At 43.5% G+C, this 24384-nt stretch overlaps 1 protein-coding gene across 2 annotated transcripts in view; it reads right to left on the bottom strand.

Annotated features, from left to right (window-relative positions):
* The window catches only part of ESR1 (estrogen receptor 1), a 303086-nt gene that overhangs the window by 196847 nt on the left and 81855 nt on the right, over nt 1-24384 (bottom strand). For both annotated transcript variants that reach the window (XM_079779825.1, XM_079779826.1), the window contains exon 2: nt 16587-17120. In XM_079779825.1, the coding sequence (XP_079635951.1) occupies nt 16587-17050 (464 nt within the window). In that variant the 5' untranslated portion in view covers nt 17051-17120. The remainder of the gene's footprint in view (nt 1-16586; nt 17121-24384) is intronic.

Here is a 24384-nt window from a genome sequence, read left to right on the forward strand (position 1 = left end):
ATAAAAACCTGAAAAAGAAAGAAACAGTTAACAGTGATGTAACATAGTTAGGGCTGCCAGATTTAACCAATAAAAATACAAGATGCCCAGTTAAATTGAATTTCAGATAAACAACAAAGAATTTTTTAGTATTATATCACATGGGACATACTTATACTAAAAAAAAAAATGTTTTGCTTTTTACCTGAAATTCAAATTTGCCTGGGCAACCTATATTTTACTTGGCAATCTGAAACATGGTGCCTTTAAGAGAAGGCTCCGAGATACCTCAGGCCTGCAGAGATCTCAGAGTTGAGCTCAGGACAGTGGGGAAGGTTAATGATCACAAGCTTAACCATGTTTTTCTCATCAAGAGATAAATGTCTGTATTGGACAAAAGCAGGCAATTTTGAAGGTGCGTTAACACTTGGGCCAAGGAGATATCGCATTAAACACCCATTTACCAAAATGACCTGGGCGTTTAAAGACGACGCACCTTCTGATTCACATCGTTTAGGTCACGGGTAAGTACTACCTGGCACAGTACCAGGAAGCCTGTGGCTTTAACTGGTCTTTTTCACTTTCTGTCTACCTGCTGTGGCTCTCCTTCGTGTAGTGCCAATTAGAAAGTTTTAGCCTAAACTCTGAGGTGGTTAAAATGATCATCTTCCAAGAGAAATATTGACTTAGAGAAAGCTGCCACTGACCTAATCACCCTTTCTGTGTTTTTGCACCACCTGCCTGCCAAGTGCCACCAGAATGCGGGTGGTAGGGCAAAAGCTCCTACAACATCCCTGGGTTACTACAGTGTTATCGACTGTGTTTCCTCTGCTGTGCTTTGATCCCCAGGACTATGTCGGTGCCGGGTGGGCACTGGAAATATCACGGGGGACACTCTGTAAAGTATATGATTGTCTAACACTAGGCTGTACCCCTGGAACTAATACAAAATAATATCGAATGTAAACCATCGTTTTTTTTTTAAATATATTTCATTGATTTTTTTACAGAGGGGAAGAGAAGGATAGAGAGTTAGAAACATTGATGAGAGAGAAACATCCATCAGCTGCCTCCTGCACACCCCCCACTGGGGATGCACCCGCAACCAAGATACATGCCCTTGACCGGAATCGAACCTGGGACCCCTGAGTCCACAGGCTGATGCTTTATCCACTGAGCCAAACCGGTTAGGGCTAAACCATCATTTTTTTAATTAAATAAATTTTTTAATAAATACATGATGGGGTAAAAGTAGGTTTACACTTGTTCCTATGGAAAATAATAACTTGGTACAATAATTAATAAGTAATATGATACAATAAATAATAATAATACAAGAATAAACTGTTTCGGGTACTCACAACTATAAACCTACTTTACCCCGCCCTGTAAATAAATAAAAGTAATGGCAAGAGGAAAAGAAATCATGATGGTAGTTTTGTTTCCACCTTCTTAGTAGCAGTCATTTTGATGAGAGGATATTGATATCATTGTTGCCACCAGAAGAAAATACATTTGGGGCTACAATTTTTGACAAGAGAGAAAATAAGTGGGAAGGCCACCTCAAGAAGTCTATACTGAGTTCTACCACCTCAATTGTTTTTCTTTCACACATATAAAAGTCATAGAACGTTAATAAAAGCATATTTCATTCCTACATGCTCTCCTTGTGTTGCAAACTATGAAGTTATTACTACCTTCTCTTCATTGTCAATTTAATATTTTGACAATGCTAACAGTTCTTTAACTCATTAGTAAAAATTAAAGTGAAAAATAATATACTTTTGTTTCATTTTAAATCTTACCCTGATAAATATAAATTTCTACAGAAGAAATGGTGTCAAATCAACTTGTCTTAGTACAATTATAGACCATCAGCCATGTCCTGATTTAATACATTTATCAGGAACATTAATTATACTTATGGCATATGGTTCCATTAATTGCCATTCTTATTAAACTTACATTTCATTTCCTGGAACAATATTAAACTACAAGAGGAAAAATTTAATAGTAAACAGCATATAACCAACATAATTAGCCTCAACGAAGACACATGCTTTTCAGCTTAAGGACCATGTTACAAAAAAGTGTCTATTGTAACCTGGCTGCTGGATCAAGCACAGATTGAATTATTATTTTTTTTTAATTTTGCCAATACTCAGGTGAAATATCTATTATGAAATCATGCAAGTTCCATTTTCACATTGGAAATTGTGGAATAAAAATAGCACCTAACTGCTTCAGAAATCTGAAAGTAGTCTTCGTAAGTCGCAAGAAAAACCTGGTTAAGTAATCCCTAACCTTTAAGCCCTGGAAACAGAAAAGAAGAAAAGAAAAACAAGAAAGGAAATCTTTAATCACGAAGGAAACCAGATGTGGTTATTAGAACTGAAAGAAAACAATGTAAGTGGTATAAGAAATAAGTTTCCACTAGATCCTTAAAGCTGAAGTGGCACACCAAGTTAAAAAATTCACAGGGACCATATGCCAATTAAGCAGATGGCCTATCTAGACAGGCATGGCCAGTACATTCACTTTGACTATCACTATAATATAATAGTGATCAGCACCAAGCATCATCCTTTATTCCACTTTGCTTGAGCTTTAGGTCCACATACCAGAACTACAGCAATGAGTCCAGCATGGCTTCTATGTCCTCGGTGAACAGAGGCCGGTCATGCCTCCATCTGTTAAGTGCGAAGTAGTGGGCTAGAGGCAGACGAAGTTCTAGTCCTGTCTAAGCCTGCCCTAGCTGGAAAACCATGAGCAAGTCCCTTCACCTCTCTAGACTTCAGTTGCTTCATTTGGAAAATACAGAGATCGAAGCACACCATGCCTAAGGTCTCTCCTAGATTTAAAATACTGTGATTTTATTACCTTTTTCTGCAAAAAAAAAAAGGGAGGGGGTTGAACCAAAATAACACTATAATTCTGTCCAGATTTAAAATTCTTGGGTGGGTTTCACATGCATAAGGTTGCTATCAGGAAGTCTTTGTGGGATTTTATTTAATGGTTCTTTCTGATATTAGAAGGGAAAACATCCCCCTACTTAATGGAAAATTGTTTAAACATGCTTTTAGCAAGCATCTTAAAAATAGCCATTTTCCATAAAACTAAAAGAAGTAGCTTCGGGACATAGCCTAAGATTAAATCATTGTCACAACTGGCTCTCATCAATAATAAATCAACAACAATTGCTGTCATGGATGCAGAGAAAAGGGAACCCTCGTGCACTGTTGGTGGGAATGCAGAATGGAAAACAGTATGAAGATTCCTCGAAAATAAAAAATGGAACTGCCTTATGACCCAGTGATTCCACTTCTGGGAATATATCTTAAGAAACCCAAAATACTAGTTTGAAAGAATATATGCACCCTATGTTCATTGCAGCAAAATCAATAAAATATATATTTTAAAAAAATGAAATCTTAACATTTGTGACAACATTGATGGACCTAGAGGGTATTATACTAAGTGAAATTAGTCAGTCAGAGAAAGACAGCTACCATATTATTTCATGTATATGTGAAATCTAAAGAACAATATAAACAAACAAAATAGAAACAGACTCATAGATACAGAAAACAGACTGATGGTTGCTGGAGGGGAGGAGGCTTGGGGGACTGGGTGAAAAAGATAAAGGAATTGGAAAGTACAGATTGTTAGTTACAAAGTCATCATGGGATATAAAGTAGAACATAGGAAATATATATATATATATATATATATATATGGCTAATATGCAAAGTGTCCCCTCGGAAGTTTGAGACAGGGAGTTTGATCGCTCACTATGACATGCGCTGACCACCAGGGGGCAGTGCAAAATGAAGGAAGGCCCTGGCCAGGAGCCGGCAGCCAGGGAGGGAAGGCCCTGGCCAGCAGCTGAAAGGCCTCAAGCAGCCCTGATTGCCTGCCAGGCCTAGGGACGCTACCCATGCATGAATTTTGTGCACCAGGCCTCTAGTATCCTATATAATAAAAGGCTAATATACAAATGACCAAATGGTGGAATGACCGGTCACTATGATGTGCACTGACCACCAGGGGGCAGACACTCAATGCAGGAGCTGCCCCCTGATGGTCAGTGTGCTCCCACAGGGGGAGCGCTGCTCAGTCAGAAGCTGGGCTCACAGCTGGCGAGCACAGCGGCAGTGGTGGGAGCCTCTCCTGCCTCCGTGGCAATGCTAAGGATGTCCAACTGATGGCTTAGTGGGCCTAAGCCATCAGTCAGACATCCCCCCAGGGCTCCTGGACTGCAAGAGGGCACAGGCCAGGCTGAGGGACTGCCCTCCCCCCCCAAGTGCATGAATTTCATGCACCAGGCCTCTAGTAGTCAATAATATTGCAATAACTATGTATGGTGGGTAATGAAAATATTGGGGGGGAACACTTTGTAAGGTATATGATTGTCTAACCACTATGCTGTACACCTGAAACAAATACAAAATAATATTGAATGTAAATTGTAATTTTTAAAAATTTAATTAAAAAAGTAATAAATCATTGTCACAACAGAATATAAAGATATCAAAAGGAATTAACACACCAACTGCTGTGTAAGTCTATCAGTGAGACATCTTGCCAGTTTTCTTGCATAATTAGTGGGTTAGAACTTGAGCTCCAGAGTCAACTTCCAGATTTAGAATCCCTAGTCCTCCCTTATTAGCTGTGTGACCTTGAACAAGTCACTTCCCCTCTGTCAGTTTTAGTTTCTTCTCCAATAAAATGAGAATAATAATAGTGCCAGCCTCTTACGGTCGGGGTAGGGATTCAGCAAGATGATCATTTAAGGCTTTCAGCACAGTGCCTTGTGCACTATACTCAAAAAAAAAAAAATACTAACAACTGCTATTATCAAGTTATTTCTCTGATTCTTAACAATTATCCCTTATTTTGTTATTTCAACAATGTGGCTGTATAAATTACTAAACATTTATTCTGTCCAAAGAACTGGACTGGAACCGTAGGGAATACCAGGGACTAAGACTCAGCCTCTCTTCATACCCTTGCCTTGACCTTCTTTGCCTGGCCACATCCTTCCATAAAACCATTTTGGACTTTGGCATCCATACATGGGGGCCCGTTCTTCCTCTGTGTCCCCAATGGTCCCTTCTTTATCACAATTCTTATAACAAGTGTATGACAAGTCTATACACTTGACATCTCCCTCATTAGACTATGAGTGACTTCACAATAGATGAAGTGTCTAATCTCTGTATCTACAGTACATGATTCAATAAAGTTTGCTGAGTAAGTGAATAGATATATTAATTAACAAAAATCTATTAAATCAATATATATAACCAATAAAATCTATTAAACAAACGAGGGAGACAAATCTACCTACAACCATAATGAAAGGCATTCTGTGGGGATTTCCAGGGTAGAGGTGGCATTTGAGTTGAGCCTTGACTTCTGGGTAGAATCAGCCTAACAGAGATGGGCATAAATGGTACATGTTAGGGATGAAAGTAACTATGAATAGCAGGAGTGGGAAAGTGCCATTTAAGTATGGTTTGAACAAAGGCTTCATGGAGTGACAGGAGGAGGTTAGCTGGAATTAAACTCCAAGGGCTTTGAATGCCACACTCTGGAATGTGCATATGACCTATGACTAGTGAGAAGCCACTGCAGGCTTCTTTAAAAAAGCAGAGGAAAGGACCAGCTCAAACATACACTCTGGTATGTCAACTATGCTCTGGGAGGAAACCGAAAAATTCGAGTCTGAAAGCTCACAAACCGAAAACCCAGTAAGGAACCTATTGCAGCAATAATAGGGAGTTGGCCATGTGTAGAGAAAGGAGAGAATAGCAGGAGAGATATCTGAGAAGAAACTTCTTGTCTGTGTTAAGGCATGCTAGAAAATGATTAATATCGCATCTCTGTGAATTCCAGTGTTCAACATAAAAACTCTAGAACCTGTGACTGCTTCTACAAATTCCCTGATGACTCTGCTAGCTATTCCCTCGTGTCAAACACAGACTTCTTAGAAGACCCTTGGATTCCGTCTAGAAAAGCAACTTTGGTTTCATCTATTGTAATTGCTGAGCATCAGAAACAAAGAACAAAGAACCAAGGAGCCCTGGGCCGGTGAGTTGATAGCCCCCCATTGTGTGCGGCCTGGAACCTGGACTTCTAGTCCTGCGAGCACTGGGGGAGACCCATGTTCACGTCTTCCTCGACAAGTTGCATTTATACATGTTTATACATGTTTCTAAAACTTCAAAGACTTGCTTTTAGCTGCTGATTCTGGGCAGAGTGACATGAGGAAAAGAGCAGCCTTGAGAATTGAGCCATGTTGGGAAAGCTTCACCAAACCCTGCCCTGGGCTTGGGTGCCAAGGTGGGGTGCCTGGATGCCTGCTTCCCTTATCAATAAATGAGTCTTCTAAAATGCAAAATGGGGCAGGGGCAATAAAAAGAGAACACGTTCTATTTGCGGGCAGAATTGTGTAAATACTTCATGATGGAAAGCACACAAGTAGAGCTTTAATGACGTCCTCCACATTAAAGACTTCAACAAACTTTCCAAGCTCACAACTGGAAATTCTGTGCCATCCATCAAGTGTACTGATATTTAAGATTTTAAAGTTTCATAAACAATAATAGAGTCTGGCCACTATCTGAAAAACGAAAAGAAAGAGAACCCTGTTGGGGGCGAGTTCGAGGGCATCAATTACCAGCAATTATCTCAACACGTAACAAAAACCTAAACGGAACAAGCTGATTGGCCTAGGTGTCTATTTGCACTGTGTTTCAGGTTGTCTCCTACTTTCATCTTCATATGCCATGGCAAAGTCTGCAGTCTCATATTCTTCTTCATTGTGTCTTCTTGGTATCTAGTCAATATCCATTGTAACGCCCTACTTCAAATCGTATATTGGAAAGATAAGTAGAAATCAATGTTACTGTCATCTGTCCCTTCGGTGCGCCTTTTACCCTCTGATTCTGATACCAAGTGGCTCAATAAAATGAAGACTTGCAGTCAGGCAGATCTGGGCTCGAACACTCCTCCTCAGGGTAAAAGCACAGCAAAACCCTGAGCACCCTCTCAGACCTCTCCAAACTGCACAACCTCATCTTTAAAAATGAGATACATGTTTGGAGGGAGATTAAATATGACCCCACTTAGAGAATGCTGTTAGGCTGCACATCAGAGGACTACACGGCGGTGGGGGGGGGGGGGGGGGGTGGGGGCGGGGAGGGGCGCGGTGGAAAGCCCAAGGAGTTTTTTGCTTTGTTTTGTTTTTCTAAATTGCTTATTCCCCCTGCAACCCCAGAGCAATTATCAGAACCACTCAGATGTGGCCCAGATCCCAGTACTTTTTTAATCATCTGGATGATTCTGAAATCATCCTTGATTCTACTGCACAGCCAAGATTGAAAATTCATCGTTGTAGATGCTCTGTAATTGTTAGCTTTTGTCCCTCATCCTTCCCCAGTTCCTTTTCCTCAAAGTACACACAAGTTCCCTCTTTGCCCTCTGCACATCCGAGGGGCTTTAGAAACTGCTACATCAGTTTCAACAACTTCCCTCTCTGGGGTCACTTCAGTCCACCGTCCTTAATGCCCCTTCCTCTTTTTATTGATTGATTTTTTTTTCCTTATTTGGAGTTTATTACAGTTGCTTTGTTTTGGTTTTCTAGCATAGTACCTCACATATTTTAAGCATTTCAAGAAATAGCAGCTTCCTGCTTTTTTAAGGAAAAGTTTAACTTCTCATCACAATAGGATATTAGGGTTGTCTCTTATAAAGGCAAACGAAGCAAACACGGGGAAATTATAAATTTTCCAGATTCATATTCACCTTCTTTGATGTGTGGTTGCCAATTCCTGTCTGAAGAAGTAATGACAAAATAATGACTGCTATGCCCTGGGCATATTTTCAGCTCTTGACAAGCTATAAACTTCTTTAATCCTCACAACAACCAAAAGATGTGGGCCCTATTTGGATTGACATTTTACAGATAAGTAAACTGAGGCACATTGAGCCAGAGGTCACAACTAGTCAGGAGTCACCCAGAAACCTAAGCTGCCTGGCTTCCCACCCTGTGCTTTAGTCACCTATTATATACATCAGTTCTCATGGTTGGCGGTAGTTATGGTCTATAAAGTCGTCACAAATACTGAATTAGTGAATACGGGACCATTGCCCCTAGGAGAAATACAGTGTTCAAAGCTCTGGTCGTAACATTTTCATCACCAATCAATGCATGGCCTTGCTGTGTGTGGTTCTGTTTAAAGACACCTTACTCATCATACATTGTTGATTCATGAGCATTGAACTCATGGCCAACAGCACTCATGTGTGAATGAAGCTGACCTAACACTTGTATTTTCTCAATAAGACATCACAGCTTTCCTGTGCTTAGAAATACTGGACAGCACTTCAGGGCTATACTTGGGGGTCATTTTTGAACAGCAAAATCACCAACAAAAAGCACAAGATATTTTTTTTTTAAGTGGCACTAAATAGACCTCGAACCGGACACTTGTTTACAGTAGGAGCTGAAACCAGAAGGCAGAGCGTCGCCTCATTTGACCTCAGCCGGGGATGTGCATGCCGGCCGATGACTCAGATTTTTCACCACTCTGTGCATGTCAGCGAATGACCCAGAAAGTGTCATGAATATTGATTTGGGGGTTGCAAATACATTTTAGACAGTAGGCAAATTTATAAATACAGAATCCGGAAATAATGGGGGTGAGCTGGACTTGGAATGTCCTGGGGAATCCTTCCTCTTTTTAAGAAGGAAGGTGGGGTTCACAGAGTCCCCACATTCTTACAATCACAGCTGAGGACCCCTCCCGAATGGCCTCTTTCCCAGCCAGGAGACCAGAGCGGATCGCTGTAACTGCGCTCCCTGCCCACCTCCAGCAGCCAGTCACCCAACTCACAGCCCTCCGGACTTGCACGGGCCATGCACTTTGCTGAGGGCGGAGAGAAGCGAGGCACTGAGAGGGACGGTCTCTGGGCCACTGCTCAGGGCCCCTCCTCTCCGAAACCAAAGAGGCCTCCGACAGCCCCACACGTTCTCTTCAGACAACTAAAGAAAATAACTTCTCAATGCAACCAAATTGCCTCTTGTACTCAAATTGGAATGTACATCCTTTCTTGCTGAATTGCTTGAAATATTCCAACAGAAATAAACCCAACCATTTGTGAGGTCTTCAAAACAACAAAAGCAGAAGTCAGAGTTAGCATGAGGGACCCTTAAGGACTCTTGAAATCAGTTATGCTGATACCAGTGTTGCCTTGCAAAGGCTTTACAAAGGGAATAATACCACTTCAAATACCTTCATGAAATAAGTAAAACAGATCACGGGCACACCTACAACATTTCAAAAGCGAGTGGTTTTGTTAGCAGAGTGCGGAACTGCCGTCGGCTTTAAGCGCCATGGCAAGTTCTCATGGACCTGAGACCCAGGGGACAGCAGCCAAGAAAGTACTTGATCTCCACACCAAATCCGCACGCGGAAGGATGAGGCCCTAGGACCTCACCGTTCATGCCGTAGCATTTCCTGGCTGCTAAATGCTAACACTGACATAGGAACTGCTTGGCATATACAAATGCATTTTATTTCATCTATGCCATGGATGAGCTATGCAATTTGGACCAAGGTAACCAAATGAATGATGAATGAGATGTCAAAGCATCTCCACTAAGTGAAGATTTCTTTCTGATTTTGTTTGTGTTTGTGTTTGTGTGTGTGTGTGTGTGTGTGTGTGTTTTAATATTTTTATTGATTTCAGAAAGAACGGAGTGGGAGAGAGAGATAGAAACATCAATGATGATAGAAAATCATTGCTTGGCGGCCTCCTGCACACCCCACACTGGGGATTGAGCCTGCAACCTGGTATATGCCCTGACCAGGAATCGAACCATGACCTCCTGGCTCATAGGTCAATGCTCAATCAGTGAGCCACATTGGCCAGGCTCTGATTTTGTTTGTTTTATGCTTCTATGCTTAGGGATAAAAAAAAACCTCATTTTCTAAAACTTTCCATGTAATTAATGCCACTCTAGAACGTTAAGGCATATTCTTATAACACTGGCTTACCAGTGCTGGATAGGCAATCTATTGAGTCCTATTTCAAATTTCATTAAAATTAAAAAAAATTAAATGGGTTAATAAAAAAAAATAAACCCAGAAAAGATGGAAGGAAAAAACTAGGAATATACAGATGGAGTGTTTAAAAAAAAAAAAGGAAGCTTGATACAGAAAACGAGGCCTAAAAGAGTGTAAAGGGTCTTAGAAAAAATCCAGAGCCTTTATGTCAGAAAGTGAGTCTGGTTGCCTAGAAAACTGCTCAGAAAGCAGTGCCTGGCATGCACACACATGGGCTACAGGGCCCTACGCACGCTGCATACCACTGTTTGGGAAGAGGCGGAATGAGCCTGGCCAGCCAGGCGGCGCAGGCTGGGTTGCAACCAGGGAATGTGGGAAGTGGGGAGCTGGGGGGCAGCTTTTGGGCCAGACAACCCTGCAGCCTCAGAGCTGGAGGTGAGAATCTGAGCTTCAATGGCAGAGGCCCTGCGTTCTTGTTGTAGCTGACAACATTTGGAGATCTCTCCAAAAAAATAACCACATATGAGTGTATTGAGGGCTCATTTATAAATGTCCAGCCCTTGACATGTCTTAATTAACTTTATTAACTTTAAGTGGACTGTAATTTTCCCAAGTGTAATTCATAGGAGCTCCAGAAAGTAGAAAATGACCAGACAAAGTAGCCTACTGTCTCACTGAAGACAACACTTTTGATGAAAGTAGAGGATGTTATGGAAGCAAACTGAGGACACAATTTATCCCTCTAAAAAGGAAACATGAAAAGAACCCAGGCTTGTTTGGGTTTTTCTTTTTTAATTTTCTGTGTAGCAATTAGAATTACTTATTTAATTTATGGTATAAAATTATTGATAATATCATTATTGAAACTTTAGACAATTTACTTAAATTATAACTTCACAAAAATGTGAAGTACACTAAATGATTCTATTTCTATATAGGATAAACTTCTCTGGCTATATAATAGGCATCCAGAAATCCTACCCACCAACACTTCATTGCTTCCATCATCATCATCCCATCATCATCACCCCACTACCACCACTACCTCTACCACCATCATCATCATCACCCCATAATCATCATCATCACCATCATCCTCACTACCACCACCATCACCGATTCCACTGTCACACCTTCATGTCATTTATAAGTGTCAGGCATACCCTTTCCTATTTAACCTAGCTTCTTAAAATTATTACTTTATTAAACTACCTAAGATGTTGTTGTTTGGGACCAAAACAGTTTCCTTCCTATTCTTCATATCTTCAATAGGGTCTAGGCATATACACATAATTGAAAGCATTGTTGATGAAGGCAAAATTTCCCCCATAATTCTTACTGCTATTCTCTAAGGTACAGAACTTGGGAATTATGGCTTCTCCCTTCTGAAATCGAGAATCTTACAAAGGCGCTTCCCTTCCCCGCCAGCCGCGAAGTCCTCAGCTTTCAGAGGACAGGGTATGTTTCGGGGATGAAGTAGGGGCCAGCTCAGGCGCACTGTTTTTAAAATGACATTCTTCGTCAATTCACCGGCAGAGTTCAAAACATAAAAGAAAACTCCTCGATGAGTTCGGTGGAATGGCTCTTCTCTCTGAATTCCCTCACACTTTCACTTTGGTTGGCTGGTTTCAAGTGGCTGTGTTTGGGGGATTATAGAGCCTCTTTTTCTGGCACATGCCTTTGGGTTCTAAACAGTTGTGGCCACTATGTTTTCCATTCTTCTGTAAGCAAACTGGGACTCGGAATTAAACTAAATGGCTTACTTGCCTCTATCCATCCAATGTATCATGAGAAAGAAGGGAACACAGCATGCTGCGCTCTCGACTGTGTTCCTCTAAAGTTACATTAAAAATAATACTGAAGTCGCAGGCAGGCATTCCATGTATTATTTTCGTACTGAGTATGCATTTTAGAAAAAATACAATTAGAGCTCTTAAAATTCCTTGTGTACAACTCTTTTCACATAATCAGGGTCTGGACTTTTTAAAAATGTATCTATAAGAAAAATGTTCTTTTTAATTTTTTTATTCATTGATTTTAGAGAGAAAGGAAAGGAGAGAGAAACATGGATTTATTGTTCCACTTATCTGTGCATTCATTGGTTGATTCTTGTGTGTGCCCTGACAGGGGATCAAACCCACAAGCAACCTTGGTGGCTGGAGATGATGCTTTTCTTTTTTAAAGGTGCACACCTTTATTTACTTATTTTTAATCCTCTCTTGAGGATATGCTTATTGATATTTTTAAGAGAGAGAGGAAGGGAAAGAGAAAGATAAATATCGATGTGAGAGAGAAACATCAATCGGTTGCCTCCTGTCTGGGGATCAAATCCCAACCTAGGTATGTGTCCTGACTGGGAATTGAACCTGCAACCTTTTTGGTGTATGGGACAACACTCCAACCAAATGAACTACCCAGCCAGGGCAAGATAAATATTCTTTATGATAGCCCTGGCTGCAAGCAACGGGTGCAGATGGTGATGAAGATTTTACTTAAATTTGGCTGCCAAAGAAAATGATTTCATATTATCATCAATCTCTATTTGTAGTGAAGCTCCTGACCACTTTCAATCTAATCTTCCCTACTATCTTCTAGCTTACAAAAGTACAAGAACAATTATTAATGTGTGAACAAAATATTGAATGCATGGACAGCTAATGTATCACTTTCACACATATTATCTCACTTGACAAAATTACCAATGTCTTATCATTAACAGAAAGTTTGACATCTTTGTCGTTTTTCCTGATATCTATTATTCCTGCCATTTCTTGCCCCTGTCTTTTAAACCCATAAAACAATAAGAAACCAAAATGCCAAACCTGAATATTCCCTGGACATGAACGTCATATACTAAATATATTCACAAAAATAATCTGAGCACCCAAATTAACTGACTGTGAGAAAAAAAAATTAGAATAAGTGCCAATTATCCTTCAGGAGCTTTCTAGCGAACAGGTATAAGCCACATGGAGTAGGTGAAAATGAAATGGGGATTGAAGACATGATTCCATTCTCAACCGAAAATACACTCATTCTCGAGGCAAAATGCGGCTCCTTGAACTATTCTTAGACCAACACAACATGTCATGTCGGGTGAACAGTAACAATTTAAGTAAATGAAAAAAAGTAAGAAAAGAAAGGGTGCTAAAATATCACCAAAATAGAAGGACAGAATTATTGGAAACTTGAAAATTAGCCATTAAAATCTCTTCCTGGAGATGAGCCTTGTTCAAAGTTAAGAAATAGTTTTAAGTGGTCACCAGTGGACAGAAGAGTCATTCAAAGCACGCAGCCAGTGTAATAGTATACAAATTACCAGGGCACTGACTTTAATGCAAAGGGTTTGTGTAATTGTCAAGTAATTTGGAGCAGTGGGCAATATTTAGCCTTTAGGAATATTGAGTAATACAACTGAAATAATCATGGAACATTAAACACCTCATTAGAATTTTAACAATCAGAGTGGATATGATTAAGTTTCATCTTCAGTTTGGTCCAGCTTTCCTAAGTTGTTTGAACTCTGAAAAGAAACCCAGGATAAGATGTGTCCCAGTTGCCTTCATCATGAAATGGTAGGTCAGGCACATCTTGCGAAGGAAGTCACAGCTTGCCTCTTTATACATGTATTCCTCTTAATAACAAGTGGCCGGGATATGTGACAAGGTTTCTCACATTAGTATATGCCCAGGGCAGTTTTAGCTGTCACATTGCTTCATGCATAGATATGGCTGCATATTGTGGCCAATAGAAGAAAGTAACCATAGCATCCTTATGCTAAATAATGTGCCCTTCATATAAACTCTCAAAAATAGTAAAGCTTAATCTAACTGATCTAAAGTCACCAACTAATTAGTGGGGGGGGGAGATAAAATAAAGAGAATCAAAACAGCTTTTTGGTTTATGCCGATGAAACCACCAAGCACTTACCTAAATTTTTTGTTTTCTAACTGAACATAACATTTTAGGCCAATAGCTTTCAAATTTCTTTGGCCTCAACCCACAGTAAGAAATACATTTTACATCACAGTCGGCACACACAGCAGGTATAATTAAAACAATTTTTCAGGAAACAAAACCCACCCTACCAAATATTATGCACTGTGATATTTTCTATTATGTTCTTTTCCATTTTATTCCCCTAAAAAAATGTTCTAGACTCATTAAACTGATGTCATGACTCTCTGGGTCATAACAAGTACTTTGAAAACACTGCTTTTGGCCCCCAAAACTTTTGATCACTACTGAAGAAAGTTAAAGTTCCCTAAACGGTTTTCATTCTTTCTTTTATTGTACCCTGTGTTATTCAAAGGGGGGAAATATTAACTAATATTTTAAAGAATATTAAATAAACACTCGCATAGACCTCTCTCTTCCTCCCTGGGTAATAAGAGGCAGGATTCAAACAAAAGAGGAAGGATGTTATGGGAAATACACTACGAAGGAAAAATCACTCTAAAACTAAATTTCCACAAAGGATCCTACTTGCGTGAAATTTTTACTTTTTAAAAAAAAAGTTGTCATTTTTTTTATATAATACTCTAAAAGTATCTGAATATCATCCGTTGTAAAAAGTTTAAGATGGGGCCCATTATAGGGATATTATTTGCCTCTGGGATGATGAACAATTTTGAATAAAGTGTGACCCCCCTTTTATTTGACCATGCTCACTTTGCAATTATTAGCAAGGCAGTAAATAATCCACGGAGGAGCAGTCTCATTAGCGCCCATTGAAATTCGGCGGCATTAATTTGCAATAAAAGAACTGAAAATTAATGGAAAAGAAAATAGTTTCTGGAGTCCATCCTAAGGTTATGGAATTCACACCCTTAGCAGAGCCTTCCTTTGCATCCAGGAGTTTTAAAATGTGTGTGAATTAGATGTAATCGTTGTATTTTGTTCTAACACTTTTTTTTTTATAAAGTGGGCAGAATAACTTCTTTTTCCCTTTTCATTTTAACCCTGAAATAAAACAAAGGGAAATGAGTTTGCCATCGGCTTTGTCAAGTCTGGTTCTTTTTAAAGTTTTGAAAGTGTTGCCTGCTTGTCTCTGAAGTAATAACTCAGGCCGGACTTGTCTGGCTGCGAGGTGCGTGAACATCCTTGGAGGGGGCTGAAGGATAGGGGGTAAGTTCAGACACCCCAAAAACCTGCCCTCGGCATCCTCTGGACCAGTCTGCACCCTCCTCCTGGTTCCTCTGCTATAGATTTCTCTGGAGACAGAGCCCTGCATAGAAAGGGCCACAGCTTGCATGCAGAAGGCTCGGGGTGAGGGAGGAGGCGCACCTGACAGCCGGGACAGTCAGGCCCTGCCTAGCTCAGCACCAGCCACCACGTGGGCCCTGAGGCTTCCCAACCCCATTCCAGGGCATCCCCGTCCTGTGTGGCCCAGCGCAGCGATTCACCAGAAACACCCACCCAACCCCTCTCTAGGTCCATCGGGAAGGGAAGGGAGAAACTATCAAAGCGAAAATGGGAGGGAGGGGCGGGAGGAACGTATATTCGCTACTAGAGGGAAAAATAAGGACACTACACATTTGCTACTTGAGCCACAAGCGTGCCTGTGAGCCCTGACCGTCCAGGCTTCTCCCACAGAGACGGAGGGACAGACGGGGCAGCAGCGAACCCGCGCTCGGCTGCCGGGCCTTCGTCGCCCGGTGGGCCTGAAATACGATTTCGCTGGCAGAGGGGTGTTTCAAAAACACTCCTGCTTCCAGATGGCATGTTTCAAACTCACAGGATGCCTGCAAAGTCCTGGCTGTCCTGAGTCATATTCCAGCAACCTGCTCCAACAGGACCCAGCTAGAGAACTCGGAACCCAGAAACTTCAGACCCATTCAGCTCCTCCACGGCTGTCTGAGGTCCAGTTCAGTCAAGCCCTGAACTCAGGGCCCGGGGGAGGACAGAAGCTGCTAGGAATCGCTGCCCCCAAAACCATCACCACCACCACCACCATCATCATCATCATCATCATCACCTTTCCAATCCGAGATTCTGGATGAAAGGGAGTTTTTCGAACACATTCAAATGCTGAAATCATCATAAACAAATGACACGGAGCTCCCCTACCCCCAGCCGCCTCCAGCCTGAAATACCAAAGCGGGACTTGGACTGGGGACTCAAAGCGCCTTGTGTTCGCTCGCTTTGGGGTGTTTCTCCCCACAAATGACTGCTGCTTTGTAAGGTTTTCCAATATTTGTTTGGTTAGGAGGCACACGGGGTTTCGGATCTGACTCTCGGGCAGACAGTAGCGGGGTGGAGAAGGGAAAAAAAAGGATTTTTTTTTAAGCTGCCAAGCTCGGGAACTTGCCTCTCCAAAGCAAGATCCACGGAGAAGCCCGGGCGGGGCCGCGCGCTAGCCCTCGGGGCGCAAGTCCTGGGCTCCGCGCCGCAGGTTGCACGGTGCCTGCCCGGCCCTCGGCTCGCCCCCCCCCCCGCCCCCACCCCGGCTCCCCGGCTCCCTCGCTCCCTCCCTCCCGCCCCGGGCGCGTGGCGGCCACCCCACGCGGGTGCGGCGCTGCGGGGCGCGGGTACCTGTAGAAGGCGGGCGGGCCGGCCTCGCGCACCGCGTAGCCGCTCGGCTCGTTCTCCAGGTAATAGGGCACCTGCTGGCCGTGCGGGTGCAGGAAGGGCGAGAGCTGCGGCGGCGGGTGCAGCAGCACCAGCGGGCTCGGAGACACGCTGTTGAGTGGCGGGTAGCCCCCCAGGCCGTTGGCACCGAACGCCGCCGCCGCCGCCTCGGACCCGGGGCCGTAGGCGAGACCCGACTGGCTGTAGACGGGCGCGGAGGCGGCGGCCGCGGCGGCGGCGTTGAAGTCGTAGGCGGCGCCCTCCGGGTAGTTGTAGACGGCGGGCTTGCCGCCGTCCACGTACACCTCGCCCAGGGGTCGCTCCAGCGGGATCTTGAGCTGCGGGCGGTTCAGGGGCTCCAGTTCGTTCCCTTGGATCTGGTGCAGCAGGGCCATGCCGGACGCCTTGGTGTGGAGGGTCATGGTCATGGTCAGCGGCCGCGGGCAAGGTGCAGAGCGGCTCCCCGCTGCGCAGAGGGCTCAGCAGCCGGCGGGCCACCTGGAAGAAGAGCACAGCCCGCGGGTTAGAGGCGGGGGCGGCGCCGCGCAGGTCCCGCCGGGAGGGAGGGGAGCGCAGCCCGGCTCGGTCCGGAGCCCCGGGTCTCCCGGATCCCACCCCCCCGGGGGCCACACACCAGCGAGCGCGCAGCCGACTTCCTGGCTCCCGGTCTTCAACTTTTAAGGACGGGTCTCCCGGGCTCATATGCATTACAAAGGGGCTGGACGCCGGCCAAGGACTGTTACCTTGCACTGACATTGGCTTCAACATCACTCCGGGCGCAACTGGTTTTGGAGCGACCCCAAAGAGCAGCCTCCCTGAACTTGACTTGTTGCCGCGGGATGGGGGCTGGATTGTACTGCGGGGAGGAGACGGGGGGCCGGGGTGGGGGGGCGGAGGCGCAGAGGGATCTCCTAAAGGTGGCCCAGGCAAGACGGTGTTTCAAATGAACTGGGAAGGCTGAGCCAGGCACCGGCTTTCTCTAATGTGCTGCCTTATGTGCCCGGTGCCAGACGCCCATCTATCTCTGTTTGTCTCTCTCACTGCTTGACTCGCTCTCCTTGTGGGCTGGAAGGATGTCGTGTGTACATAGAATGACCCTGGGAGGACCACTCTGTAACGGAGATAGGGCGTTAGGATGGGGGGTGCGGTTGCCTATGCAGCCAGCCACAGACAGCTATATTTAGCAGCAGCGGCAGGGACAGATAGGAGGCATCTGGGGCAAGGGGGTAGGGGGTGGGGGGTGGGGGGTGGGATGGAGATTCATGGTGTTCCTATGGAAAGCATTGCATCTGGCCATCAGGAGAATGCTGAGGAACCTCAGTTTCCTCGTGAAAAATTCTCCCCAAGTGGCCCCTTCCAGCCACAACTTTCTGTGATCCTCCCAGCCGGACTTGTAAGTTTGGGTTGGACCAGGGTGTTGCATTTGCTCCCGTTAGGAATTCTCATGTGTAGGAAGATTTACAAAAGCCTCTGGATAGGCGCGCATGAGTGTTGCTGCCTTCCACGGGTTATGCAAGTAAAACTTCAGAAAACTGAAGGTGAAATGTGACCTTTTCATACGAAAGGTAACCTCGGGTCATTAACTACATCTTTGGCAATTATGTCACACTGTTGGTCTAACTGACAAGTTTTAAAACGCAAGGATACATTTCTGTTCTTTAATCCTACAAATGGACCTTCTCAGCTCACATGGGCTAGGACATGCAGAATCAAATACCCAGAAGAAGAAAAAAAGAGTGAAAAGTTTTGAACTGAATTAAAAGCTAAGCACACCCACTATATATACATATATACATATATATGTATATATATATGATATTGTGCACCCATAATCTTGGATAGTTTTATACTTTTATAAAACTTCCTTTGCCCCAGCCTAATAGACTGATACAACTATTAATACTTTGCTTTAATTGCCATCCCAAACACTCAACATAGTACCTAACAAAATATTCATGACATATATTATAAATATCAAGGTTGCTGTTACTAATAGTAATAATTTTGGATATCTGTATACTAATAAGTGCACATTTGCATAATTCTTATAAGAACAAACAGATCATGTGAAGACAATATGCAGATATAGCTGGTTTAATGTGAAGCCAAAATTGAACTTGGTATCAATAACTATAGATTGTAAGCAAAGAAAGGGTTAAAACCACATTAGGTGAATCACAGATATTTCTCTTTATGGCCAGCAACCATTACTTTCCAAAGCAATTTTTTCTTTGCAGATGATTTCGTTTCAGGAAATCACACTTTCAATTTCCCAATGTCTTTTTTAAACCCATGCAAAAGCGCTTCGGAGGGCTCTTTACAAACCCGAACCTGCCAAATTATATAGAAATCACACAAAGAATCCTACAAGTCCTGAAAGCAAAAGGAGACGCGCACACACACACACACACACACACACACACACACACACACACACACAAAACCATGGCAAACAGCAAATCCTACTCTCCCTGCTAGGATACAGACCAGATACTGGCCAGAAAGGTAAGTTGCTTTCTCAACATGCTAAAGCTGCGAAGAGAGAAATCCGAACAATCCTACCCTGCTGGCTTAAGAGCGTCTTCCCAGAAAGGTTCCATGGGCTCGCAGGAGTCAAGAGCTGAGGACAGCGAGGATGAGGGGAGGAATGTGCGCGCGTGTGCGTGAGGCTCCTGTGTGAGCAAGGCGGAGCGCGTGTGGATGTGTTTGTGTGTGGAATGGCAGGGATTCGGGAAGCAGCCAGTAGGCAGGGCACTTGGCAGCCCCTCCCGGCAGACACAGAAGCGGGGCTGCTGCACAGAGCTGGCTGGATGAATGGCAGGGAGGACTGGGGAGAAGCCTGCTGTCTGCTCACGGAGAGCAGGGGGTGGCACAGCCCGACTCAGCATTCTTTGGGGGGGAGCAACCCTCCTGCCCCCTTTGCTGCTCATCCTCGGAGCCTGGAAAGTGACCCAGGTTCCCGCTGCCATCCTAAGCAAGAGAGAAAACAGGCTTGCTGTAAATCATAGGCTTACGGCTAAAATAGAATGCCCGTCAAAAGTGTATGGATATCAAGTTTACAAAACGTGACACGGGCGGTTTTTCCTAAAGAATATAATTTAACGATAAAGGCCTCTGGGGTCCACTTGGATCAAGTGCCTGGCTGGCCCCAGCCCCCGAGTCTCTGAACAGACACACTATTGCCGTGCCTCCGATTGCACCAGGAAACCAGGCTTTGGATAAACGTTTTGGCAATCTAGGGATGTGTTTCCAGCTGAAATGTAACACTCCTCCACCTCGTTAACCAAACCCGCAAACCTTTCCACGAATAGCTCAGTTGATGGCTTTCGGTAAACATATGAAAAAGATATATTACAAGCTGGGGTCTGAAGATAAGACAAAGGTGGGTACCTTTGCTTCAAACTGATTGTAAGCTCTGTGATTGTACTGGCATTGATCCTGGGGAGGGGAGTCTCCCCTTTTCTGATGGTGCCCACATGGATCTAGCCGATCCTCTTGACCATGGTACGAAGACCCAGCAATAAGGTGTTCCCAGTGTGCCTTTGCCCGGGCTCCCAGGACACATGACTCCTAATGGAGATTTGGTTGCCAGGCATTAGTCATTGTCTTGGGTATTAAATGACTAATCACAGTGCCAGGAGGGGCCAGGCTCTGGCCCTGGGACCCTACGCAGTTCCAGAGAGATTTATGAGTGGCTCTTGAGACCAGTACAAAGCAACAAGTAAAAAGTTATATTTTAAAAGTTACAAAAATGTTAATGATGTCATATTGCAAATATACATATAATTCCCTGCTATGAAAGACCTAAAGCATTGCAATGTTAGAGCACAGAAGACCTCCCTCCTCGATCCGCACTACAGACAAATATTGAACAGAAAGGCAGTTACTCGTTGTAGGTGACAGTGGCCACCCATGCTCCAGGTCAATCCAAATAAACAAGAATGTGCAAGGAAGGGAGGAGAGGAGAGGAAAGGGAAGGGAAGAGAGCACAGGAAAGAAGGAAGGTAAAAGAGGAAAAGAAGGGAGAAAGAAAGGAGAGAAGGAGAATCACCAAATATTCTCCTGCAACATAGGAAAGACAAACAGCCTGTTTTCTCTTTATAGACTTTTGAGTATTTTGAGACTAACAAAATTAATCCAATAAAGGCAGTTTTCTCGACATTTTCTCTCCATCGGTCTCTTTCCTCCTCTTGGTAAGGTTTGTCCCCCAGGTTTGGTGGCAGGGGGGGTCAGGGGGAACACTGCACCTTACCAGTTTTCTTCTAGTGCTTCTGGCATCAACCTCTCAGTCTGGCTCCTAGCTCTCTCCTGGCTTCCTTCTCTGCACTGTCATGCCCATATGCTCATCCCTGCCGCGACCTAACAGTACTCACAGGAGAAGAAAGGTCAAGTCTACTTCTCTAGCTCCACCGCTGAGGGCATCTCCAGACCCACCTTCCTAGTGGCCTCCTATGCACCGCCGGCTTGTTCAACATATGAGTCATCCTTCCCCACCCGCCCCCAAAACACGGTGTTCCTCTCAACAAACCCGGCCTGTGAACAGCGTCCCTGCAGTCGCCCAGGTTCAAGTCTCACAGTCTTCTTTGAGGGCTTCCCAATTCCTGAGCATTCTAGCTTTGCCATCTGTCCTTTTTTCTTCCCTTTCTATCACCCTCCTCCGGGTTCTCATGGTCCTCTTCCCAGTCTGCCTCTTCCCTCCCCCACCCCCATCCCCCCACACTCATTCCTAGATCCTGCTGCCTTTTATTTCCTTGGTTTTTTCTGCTTCGGGACCCATCTTCTTTGACCTGCTCCACCCTTGACCCAGATCATACTTCCCCAGGAGTCTGGGTCCTTCTTTCTTTCCATGAATGTATCCTGTCTAGTGTATCTGCTCCATGTGTAGTTTGTCTTTCAACCAAATGAAAACTTGAGACTCCCAGCACTCATTGATTTCCTGGTGACATTCTCTATGCCTCTGACCCCCACTTTGCTGGCTCGTCAGGGGAAAGCATACCATTTTTGAAGTTCTAGCCAAAATGCCACCACATCTATAATGCCTTTCTTATTCACCCGGAATTTCCTCTCTTCCGAACTCCCATGGAATTTCTCATGCATGTATTACATTCTTCCTTGAATTATTTATTATTATACAGGGTGGGGCAAAAGTACATGTACAGTTGTGAATATGTGAAACAGGGCTTATTCTTGCGTTGTTAATTATTTGTTAATTGCTGTATTATTGTCCATACAAACAACTGTAAACCTTCTTTTGTCCAGCCCTGCATTTGTCATCCCCCCACCCCATTTCTGCTCAGAAGCTCCCTGAGAACAGGGCGTGCAGAGAATGATTTGAGGATTCTTTGAGTGCCTAACACTGTGCCCGGACATATTAGGTCATTCAAGATTAGCTCATGTATTAATCCAAATACTCAAAAAGAATAAAATAATATTACTTCTATCTGCATAACCATCTCCAAAAGCTAACTTTCCATGTAGCGTTCTACCATTCTCAAAATTGTTTTTTCTCAAAGATTATCTTTGTATCCTCATAATGATGCAGGCCATAAAGTCAAAATTCAAATTCAAGCAATCTCGAGGATTAAGCCTGCAATTCTTGGCAGCGTGGTTCACAAGAGAGCCCTGAATTTTTAGCTCAGAACCAGATAATACTATGACCAAACATAGTTTCTGCTCTAGCTCCATTAAAAGCTTTTTACATTTCCAAAAACATTATTCCTCCAACAGAAACATGAAAAAAAAATGTTTCCAAAATAGCTTATACTCCTAGAAATGGTTCCCTCACTCTGAGACACGAAGGTCTAGCTATTACTTTTATTATAAATGCTCTGTTTGGAAGCTTGTCCTGGTGCATTTATTTGACACCATCTATTTCTCCCTAAAGTAGAATAAAAATGAAGAATTTCCTTTTAAGTTTCTGCTCGTTTTAAAAATAGTTCAGCCTCCTTATTTGAAGAGCTTTCGATTAGCTCAAATACTTTTTTCAAATGACCTTTGATTTTTGTTTTCTGAGGTAACTTTTATATGCAGTGAAATGCACAGATCTTACAAGTAGAGTCTGATACATTTGGATACATGGATATGCCCGTATGACAACCATCTCAGTGAAATCAGAGCATCCCTGTCCCCTCGAGAAAAGTTCCCTCATGCCCGTTCTAGTCAACTTCCTGCCCCTAGAGGCACCCACTGTTCTCATCTCTATCACCGTAGATGTATTTTGCATCCCAGTCCAGAGTGTGGACCTCATAGACCCCATGTCCAACCAATGGCGCCAACAGCCAGGTGCTGGGTTTGTGGCTTTGCCAGGGCATCAAGGTACAGAGCTATCCTTCTCTCAGTCAGACCCTTCTCCTGGGAACGGCTCCCTCAAGGCCACAGAATTATTCCAACACTCTATTCATGAACCTTTTTAATAATAACAGGCTTTACATGATCGCATGTTTCCTAAGTCAGCAATGATGCAAGTAAATGAGAAGCCAAATGGACTGAGATTCTTAAACAGCCTTTTTCTTCCCACCACCACTCCAAAATGTTTTAATCCTATATAATAAAAAGCTAATATGCAAATCGACCAAACGGCGGAATGACCGATCGCTATGACGTGCACTGACCACCAGGGGGCAGATGCTCAACACAAGAGCTGCTCCCAAGTGGTCAGCCAGAAGCTGGGCTCACAGCTGGCAAGCACAGTGGTGGTTGTGCGAGTCTCTCCCACCTTCGCGGCAGCGCTAAGGACCCCTCGGGGGTCCTAGGCTGCGAGAGGACGCAGGCCGGGCTGAGGGAACCACCCCCCACCCCCGCCAGTGCACGAATGTCATGCACCGGGCCTCTAGTGATTTATAAGTCAAGAATCAAACCCAAGATCCTTCCTTTCACAAAACCTGGGACCTTGGTGTTATTTCTTGACTTCCTCCCAGGACTTGATGAAGAGAGCTTGAATTTTTAGTTGTCAAGCCGAATGGCTATTCTTCATTGTGAAGCAATGAGTGACTCAGATTTAATTTACCCGCTTAATAGAATTTAGTAACTTTCATCTTACATTTTCTTAACTTTTTTAATATTGTGGAATCTTTTTATATAACCTACCTATATTGCATGTGGCCGAAGACAATTTAGAAAGTACTTTCACTATAAGTGCCATGCATGGTGAAAGAATTTCAATTATTTTAATTATTATTACACTGTGTCCCTTTTCCTCCCTTTATCTCTATTTTACTTGAGGAATTTCATTGCCAGCTTTGGTATTATTTCTCTGTAGAGAGCAATATCCAGATTGTACCTAAAATTCATGTTGACTTAAATAGTCCTATCTAATATTAAGGAGGGTATTTACACACACACACACACACACACACACACACACACACACACAGAGTAATCAACCAAGAACTTATCTTGTCAAATTTCAGAACCAACTCTAGTCAAATGATTTAAAAAAAGAGAGAGAATTGCATATTTTGAACCTTTTCGGGCCTTTCTTCCTACTTTGTCACCACACTCACATAGATAATTGGCTCCCTCCCACTCTCTCTAAGTACCCAGGACCCCCACACCAAGTTCCTCTCTTCTCCCACCCCCTCAGTTACAATCATACTGTCTCAAGGAAGTGGTATACTTATGAGCAGGCCAAGGAATGACTCATTTATTCAATTCACTCCAAAAATACTGATTACCTTATTTACTGTGACTATCTCTTTTCCCCCCCCCCCTTTTTTCCTTAGTATATTAGTATTCTACTGCCACTTCACAAATCGCCACATCT

This window comes from Cnephaeus nilssonii (assembly GCF_951640355.1).
Source record: "Cnephaeus nilssonii genome assembly, chromosome: 9".
Lineage (NCBI taxonomy): Eukaryota > Metazoa > Chordata > Mammalia > Chiroptera > Vespertilionidae > Cnephaeus > Cnephaeus nilssonii.